The 8,248-nt window shown below is 46.5% G+C and overlaps 1 protein-coding gene across 1 annotated transcript; it reads right to left on the bottom strand.

Annotated features, from left to right (window-relative positions):
• Positions 1-675: 675 nt before the first annotated feature.
• On the bottom strand, positions 676-8,242 carry LOC100010939 (tubulin gamma-1 chain). The gene is made up of 11 exons (XM_001362998.5): positions 8,023-8,242; positions 7,164-7,276; positions 6,776-6,943; positions 6,146-6,214; positions 5,781-5,860; positions 4,837-4,963; positions 2,915-3,001; positions 2,639-2,788; positions 1,843-1,995; positions 1,341-1,502; positions 676-1,132 (listed from the first exon to the last, which is right to left on the bottom strand). The coding sequence occupies exons 1-11, from the start codon at positions 8,069-8,071 to the stop codon at positions 935-937; spliced, it is 1,356 nt and encodes a 451-aa protein (XP_001363035.1). The 5' UTR covers positions 8,072-8,242; the 3' UTR covers positions 676-934.
• Between the last annotated feature and the right edge of the window lie 6 nt (positions 8,243-8,248).

An 8,248-nucleotide genomic window follows, 5' to 3' on the forward strand; every position in this document is an offset into this window, starting at 1 on the left:
TCTCACATGACTCGCCCCTCAGCCCAGCAGTCCAACAGGAGCACTTCTTCTCCCTACTATCTGGGGTAGGGGTGGGGGTGGGAGGGCTCACATGAGGCATGATGGTCTCTAAAAGATTCACCATCACTGAACTAGATTTTTTAAAAACCTGCACATCTCTCAAATGAGAGCAAACAGTTGTTGCTCAGAATAGTCAACATAGGACAACTTGCTAGCACTGCTTATAGCTTTTGGTGGCATCCCTCTTCCAGGAAACTCTTGTGGAATCTGACCTAGTCGTCCTATTCAATTCTTGTGGTCTCTACCTCCTGACTTCTGACCTTCTAATCTGTTCTCTGGTTCTGACCTTCAATATAATATTCTTCTGAGTCCATCACCTGCCTAGGTCTCAAAACTATTAGTAAAGCACTGTGACCCTAAGCCTTGTGGGGGGAAAGCTGAGGCAACACTGTCTTCTCATACTGAAGCAAGAAGATAAAGAGGGACCAGAATCATGGATACAGACATAAGCCTCTTCTGGGCCAAGACACTCCCCCTTATATGCGCGTGCGCCCTCTCCCCCACACCCCGCCCCTAAAAGCTAGCCTTCTTGCTGGGTCTGCATCCCAGAATGAAGAGAGAACTATTTCAGTCTGCATGCCCAGAGTATACCATCCACAGTCCACAAATTCCTGCTACTTTTACATCCAGTGCTTTATTAAAGATAAAGTCTCATCAAAGGGATAATTAAGTAAGCCTGAGCAAGGGCTATTGCTGTGTGTGTGTGTACACACGTTTGTGTACATACATCTACACTAGAGTGAGTGAATGAATGAAATCAGGGATGCCTCTCCTATGCTTCATCCTCAGAGCCCTTGGGGAAGAAAGATGACCAGGTAGGCTATCACAGAGGCACAGCAGGTAAATAAAGGCCACTGTCCTTGAAGTAATCAGGTCATTGTTCCTGGGTACCCCAGGAGATGTAGTCAGGTCTGGTGGCAGCGTGATACTCATCGATGAGCTGCTGCACAATCTCCCTCGATGTGTCCAGCTCATCAAAGTTGTCCTTAAAGATGTCCTCCTTGCGGAACTGCTCCAGGAAGGCCTCTCGCTTCCGTAGTTTATCGTACTGGCGGCATGTTCTCTCAAACAGCTATGTGTTAGGAAGAGAGAAATGAAGATGACGAATCATTGTTTAGTGGCACCCTGGCTTGAAGGAACTATTATGACTGGTGTTCACCTCTCCCTATCCAATATACAAATGCCAGAGGCTTAGTAACCGAGAGGACTGGGGGAATAAAAGAGAAATAGCATAGCAACAGAATATAAGAGAGGATGAGAAAAGATTGGATCAGACTCACAGAGGAGATACTGGTGTGGTTGGCCATCATGAGTCCACTGACTCGATGGGCAGATGGCAGATAGGGCGACTTCCGAGACAGTGCCACTTGGATGCTTGCAGGGCCCCAGGGGATGAAATTGGCCAACTTTCGTTCCCGGATCCTTTGCAGGCTCTTGTGGACCTAGGGAATGGGTAGGGGAGAATTAGGGCATGGAAGAGGTATTCTAAGCTGCTGGCTGAAGATCCAGATCTTCAGATCTACCTTAGTGGTATCAAGAATTGTCAGTTGCTAGGGCAGCTGGGTGGCTCAGTGGATAGAGTCAGACCTAAAGAGAGGAGGTCCTCAGTTCAAATCTGGCCTCAGACACTTCCTAGCTGTGTGATCCTGGGCAAGTCACTTAACCCCCATTGCCTAGCCCTTACTGCTCTTCTACCTTGGAACCAATGCACAGTGTTGATTCTAAGAGGGAAGGTAAGGCTTTAAAAAAAAAAAAAGAGTGTTAGTTGGGGAAATTACACACCTGGGTGGGGTCTACCTCTCCCTGGATAATGTTGAGGATGGCAATGTAGCAATGGTTGGTCTGGCGATCCCGGCCTGTGGACACCATCACGTTCTTGGGCTGCAGCAGCCGACGCATCACGTCCAGCACTGTTGTCTTCCTTACACTGGCCACCTGAGGGAAGCAGTTATAAGGGAACATGCCAGTGGCTATGCACAGTGCTGCTACACACAAAGGCTCACACACAAAGTGTTAACAGAGCTGACCAGAAGTAGAGCAATCACTTTGGGAAGGCTCCCCAGTTTGAGCTGGAATCTAGAACAGGTAACTTTCTTTCTAATCTAGCCCAGAATTCATATCCAAAGATGAAAAAATGGTCTATGGGGATTCAGGTTCTCTAGCTTTCAACCTGTACTGGCAACATGTTATAGCTGAAAAAGGAGAAAAGCTGCTGAGATGACTACACATTGAATGGCCCTTAAGAAGAGGTAAGTTGAGGCCTGGGAGAGGTAAGGGATTACTTTCTTTTCAGGCCAGCAAAAACCTAAGTCTTAGGTTCAAAACAGAAAAGATCCAGGAAACTCTTCAGTGCAAGCCTGCAGAGACAGAGGAAGAAAGAGGCACACTTCTGTACCAGTCTTCGAGCCCCAAACCTCTGGGGTCTGCTTCCTGGGACAGGGTCCTGGGACAGCATGGGGGGAAAAGGCAGGGGTTAGACCTGCTCAGACTCTGCCTAGGAGGCAGTGACTCTGGCAGAGTCATTAGGAGGATGGGATTGGGAATGGAGGGAGAGACTGAGGACAAGGCAGTTCCTTACCGACTGGTCAGTGGTGAGGGGAGTATAGCCAGTCATGAGGAAGTGGAGCCTGGGTGTGGGGATGAGGGAGGCGATGAGGCCAATGAGATCATTGTTCATGTAGCCAGGGTAGCGCAGGGTTGTGGTGCTGGCCGACATGATGGTGGACACCTGTGGGGGAAGAGAGTCATGCAACTGGCTGCAATCCATGAAAGAATATCACCCCTTTCCCTAGGATAATCCCACAGCAAGGAGGGACTGAAACAAAGCAGATGCTTTGTTTGGTAGAGGGCTCACCAACTGGTTGATCTGGGAAAAGGATGGGTTCTGGATGTGCAGTCGGTCTGTGGCAATTCGATTCAGGGCTGTGTTGTCCAGTACCACCTGAGGAGAGGTGGAGATCAGATGAAAGTCCCCCTGCCTGGGGAATGGGCCAAGAGCTTAATCTCCTTAAATTGTCATAGAATAAATATTGTCAGATAGCTCTGTCTGAACTTGGGGATACTTGGATTAATTCCCCACTAGCCAAAACCCCAAAACTAGAAAAATCTATTTTTATTTATAAAGTAGCTTTTCAGAGAATACATGGCAATTGTGGGGAGAAGAAGGAAGAATCTAGCACAGAGCATGGAAATGTCTTGATTTCAGAGCAGGACCCAGTCTATTAGCCATGTACTACCCTCCTTCTCATCAATCTTGGCCTTAAAATTTACCAGTTAAACTTTACAGTGCCCTCTATTTGTGAATCACTTAAATCCTTTCCTATTGATGCTTACATCCTGCCAGATCCCAAATGTGGGATGAATTAATTCCACTATTTGCCTTCTTGTAGTCCTACCCATGAAGTGTTGAAAGAAAGTGATGGAAATGATGTAGCCAGGCTGACTGGATCCAATATGAACTTATGTTATCTGAACTCAATTGGGCCCGTAACTAAGACTTCAGGAGGCTAAAACTTTTTTTCTCCCTATTTAATTATCTCTCCCCACTCTTGGCAGAGACTTATCTAAAACTAAGGCCTTAAAGCTATAGTGAGACTTTTGGGACACCTTCCTTAGTTCTAGCCTCTCTCTGGAGCTCCAGTCACCCATCTCCAATTGTCTATTAGATATTTCAAACTAGATGTCTTGTAAACATCTCAAACACGACACTTTCAAAAGAGATGCAGTTCTCTGTCCCCTCTAAACTCAGCCCTCTTCCAGACTTCCCTCTTTATGTGAAGGGCACCACAATTCTCTCTGTCATCCAGATAGACAACTTTGGCCACATTCTTGTTTCCTCCCCCCAATTTCCACATATCAAATGGGTTGCCAAGTCTTTTCATTTCTACCTCTACAAGATCCCTAAACTGTTTCCTTTTCTCTATTCACATGGTCAACATCCTAATTCAGACCCACATTATCTTTTGCCTGGATTAATGTGGTAGCCTCCCTCCCTTCTCCAATACATCTTCCACATAACTTCCAAATTGATTTTCCTGAAGTACAAAACTGACTTTAAGAGACAGTATGGCAAAGAGAACTGAGAGCCGGCCTTGTTGTCAGACCTAGATTCAAATTCCACTTCTGGTATAAACTGGCTGAATACTTGCCCTCTCCATGACCTAGTAACTCTCTGAGTTACTTAGAAAGTGCAAGGAATTGCTATGGTAAAAGGAAGTTCCTCTCTGGGAGCTCCCACACTGGTGAAAGCACAGGACAATTTTTTTAAAGAGTCTAACCATATCCCTCTCCCATTCAATAAGCTCCAAGACTCTATGTGGCTTCTAGAATAAAATATAAGCTCCTCCATTTAGTCTCCTATCCCTTTATTCCATTTAGTTTTTAAAGCCTTCTACAACCTGACCCAATCTATGTTTCCAGACTTATCACACACGACTCCCTTGCCCTAACTCTAGGATACAAATTGGCCATCTGACAATGTCTTGCCACACTCTTTACCTCCTATTTTTTACCTTTGCACTGGCTGTGCCCCATGCCTGGAATCCTCCCACTTTCCTTCAATCTCATTCAATCCCAGTGATTTCCTCCTAAACTTTACCTTGTGTTTTTTTTTTTTGCAAATACTCATTTCTGTACATATTCTCTCCCCCAATTGAATGCTTTTTAAGGCAGGATTTGTTTCATTTTTGTCTTTGTATTCTCAGTACCTAATATAGGGCTTAGCTATACTTAGTGATGAATATATACTTGCTGACCAATCCCAGGTTTCTTTCTTACCACACAATCTGCATTCTGCGTCAGCCGCTTGAGGGTAAGCAGTGAGTTGTATGGCTGTACAACAACATCACTCATCTCATCTTGATTGGGAAATACTGAATATGTCTGTACCAGCTTCTTGGGATATCTGTGGGAAGGAGATGAGTGGAAAAAGTGGAAGCTGAATCACCATGAACAAAGGTGATCCTCTGTCTGTCTCTTGCCATGACAACCCCAGCTGTCTGGGAACAGTAGTGGGACTGATCATTGATTCTGGAGTTTAGATGAGTATAGGAGTTAAAAAAAAAAGGAATATGCTGACCCCTTGATTCCATTCCCTAGATCAGTGATGATGAACCTATGGCACAGGTGCCAAAGATGGCACATAGAGATTACTTTCTGTAGGCAATTGGCTGTGCCCTCCCCCCCCCCCCCCAGTTCCTTACTAGAAAGGCAGAGGGACTTGGGAGGAGCTGCTCCCTTCCCCCACTCCATTGTGCCTGACATTTTTTCACATTCCCCACCTCTCTGCCCAGTAACCCATGGGAGTGCTTTCTCCCTCCCCTGTGTGGGACAAGTTGGGGTAAGCTGGGAGGGGGGGCACGAAAGGCATGCCTGACACTTGGTCTCTGGGAGGGGGGGCATAGCACTCAGTATGGGGTGTAGAGTGGGGGTGGGGCCTGGCACTCTGTCTTCAAAAGGTTTGCCATCACTGCCCTAGGCCCTCTTCTTGGCCCAGCTACCCATTATTAAAGTAGCATGTCCAAGCTTTTGGTTGTGAATCTACATTTTTTGACAGGAAATGAGAGGGATATTTCTTTCTTCCCAAAAGTTAACACATAGTTATGGGTATCATCTGGTCTTGGCTCCCATCATTCCCAAAAGGATTGATATTTTTCCTTTGGAAAGTGGAAAATAATTATTCCAAGATCACTTTATCCCCTACTACATATTTATACATTTACCTGTCATTTAGACGCTCTAGAAGGTAAGACCCCAGACCAGAGCCTGTTCCCCCAGCAATAGAATGACATAAGACAAAGCCCTAGTGGGTAGAGAATCCATTATTAGCTTCCATAGAGTGAGTCCTTAATTCTCACAACTATCAAGGCCTCAACCCTCATCTCCAACCAATACAACTTAGTTTCAGCAGAAAGGGAATTTATCTATTCTCAAATGACTCCATGTCTGTGGATAAAAGTTTATAATCCAGAGTAAAGACTTTCTAATTTCATATTCAAAATACTGATCCATAGAGAACTGTCCACTCCCTTCCCAACCCTACTAGTTTTCTTTTCATTCCCTCTTTCCTCATATGACAGGCTCCCACCTCTAGGCTGTCACTGCCATCTGCTTCTCGGTCTATGATGTCAAAGATATCTTCATGAATCTTTTCCCCCTGTATAGAAATAAGGAGGGTCAAAAAAAGGGCTTAGTCACAGAATATTCACCCCTAGTTTCTCTCTAAGGTGCAGAGCTATTCCCTTAAACACAAATACCTTCCTTAGCAGCTATGTCCCAATTCCAATAAGATCTTCTACTGACCCAAAATAAAGTTAGTTTGCATGTAATTTATATATAACTCATTTAAGACATGGAACTTTCCATAGCCACCATCTTTCTTTGGCATCATCGCTTCATTTTTTCCCCTGACAAAGAAAACTATTGTTTGAGATGTTAGGTTAGGAACTAGGACAGTCCTTATAAATCATCTTGTCCAACCCACTCAATAGGTCTAAAGCAGGTGACTTGCTCATGGTCACAAATGTAATAAACAGAATATCCAGGATTCAAACACAGATGGCAAATCTATCAGCTATAGCACACAGCTACTGAATTTTCTCACTGGAAAGTAACATGATTCTTTCCCCATATAGAGACTCTATTAGGGACTTCTTAGCCTAGGGATATCATTCATTTCCTGGGAAAGCATGGTCTTATGTCATTCTGAACTAGGTACCTGTGAGAAGCCACTGGCCCAGTTGTTTCCAGCTCCTCCACCATGTTCAGATAAGTAAATGTTCTCAGGATTATAAAGTTTGGCGTAGGGAGAGTTGAGGATGGAGTGAATCACACGAGGTTCCAGGTCCAGCAGCACAGCCCTTGGGATGTAGTGCTCATCATCTGCCTGTCACAGTGGAGATAAGTGACCCCCTTGTTTTTCGTGACCTACCCAAATCCCAAAGTTCTTGTCCTTTCATGACCCTCTCCTGCCATGGCTCTAGTTCCTTTCCCTTCTAAGACAGGCTATTTTGTCCTTCTAGTCCACCTGAATGGCATTCTCTTTCTTGTGCCCAAACTATGCCCACTCAGTGCCCAGTTCCCTGGCCCAGTACTATAGGGGGCACCTGGTAGAAAAAGACGTCCTTTCGGTCTGTGCCTTCAGTGGCAAATTCTTCCACGATGCCCTCTGGGCTAATGCCATGCTCAGCGCAGAGCTGTTTCCAGAATTCAAACCCAACTGTATGGAGGTGGAGACAGAATGCCTGGGTCTAGGGGTAGGAAACATTTAAGCCGAGAAAGTTGCGGGGTGGAGGGAGGCAGGAACCTGGAGGGAGGTGTTCCCTTAAGGCACTGGACAAGGGGTCTGGGTAAAAAAGACCATCATCAGGGTATAGGAGTAGGAAGCCTGGGTCCTGCTAGGCACAATAGGTGCTAAAAGTCATGACTCCTGAGTCTTGGTGACCAGGGGACTGGCTTCAAAAAAGGGGTAGGGGTGGCATTAAGGCTGCTTTGATCAGAGGAAGGGGTATTCATGCTATAGGAAAGGGGGAAAAGACACCTGAGACTGTGAGAAGTGGGGTCACATTTGAAGTTGGGAGTCTGGACCCTTGGGTCTGGGGAGGCATCGTCATCAGGAAGGGGAAGGGAAGGTGTGTTCACATCACCGGAAAGCGGGCAGGATACGGAGGTTTTAAGAAAGTTGGGTGTTATAACTAAGACTGGGAGAGGAGTGGGATGCTTGGGCCTGTAAGAGGAGAATTTACCTTCAGGAAAGGGGAGATGCCTGGAATGGAGGGGGGGCGTAATTCATACCACTGGAGTGAGGTTCAGGATACCTGAGTCTGGGCGGGGAGGGGGGGGGGGTCACCCGAGTTTGGGGGAAGGGAGATGCCTGCATCTAAAGGGGGAGTGAGTAGATCCCCGGGAAGATCTAGGAGCTGGCTGGTGGAGAGATATTATCTGGATCCCGGTCCCGCTTCTCACTCTGGTTGCCGCACTGGCCCAGCTGCAGGGTGATGATCTCCCGCGGCATGGCTCTCCTTTCCCAAGATTCAGTTACCTCCTCCCTCCAGCAGCCGCCGTAACAACTAGCCCGCCCGCCAACCCGCTACTCCCACTGCGCATGAGCGACATATCCGCCGAGGCGCCTGATTGGTGGCGAGAGCAGTGAACTCAGAAGGCAAAAGGGAAGTAAACACTTTCCACTGTC

The sequence above is a fragment of the Monodelphis domestica genome, chromosome 2 (assembly GCF_027887165.1).
Source record: "Monodelphis domestica isolate mMonDom1 chromosome 2, mMonDom1.pri, whole genome shotgun sequence".
Lineage (NCBI taxonomy): Eukaryota > Metazoa > Chordata > Mammalia > Didelphimorphia > Didelphidae > Monodelphis > Monodelphis domestica.

Excerpts from the sequence above, each read along its gene's own strand:
- LOC100010939 (XM_001362998.5), bottom strand. The coding sequence starts at position 8,071 with ATGCCGCGGGAGATCATCACCCTGCAGCTGGGCCAGTGCGGCAACCAG. Across the intron at positions 6,215-6,775 it reads GGGCCAGTGGCTTCTCACAG|GGGGAAAAGATTCATGAAGA; the intron begins GTACCTAGTTCA and ends ATTTCTATACAG. Across the intron at positions 5,861-6,145 it reads ATGGCAGTGACAGCCTAGAG|GGCTTTGTCTTATGTCATTC; the intron begins GTGGGAGCCTGT and ends TCTACCCACTAG.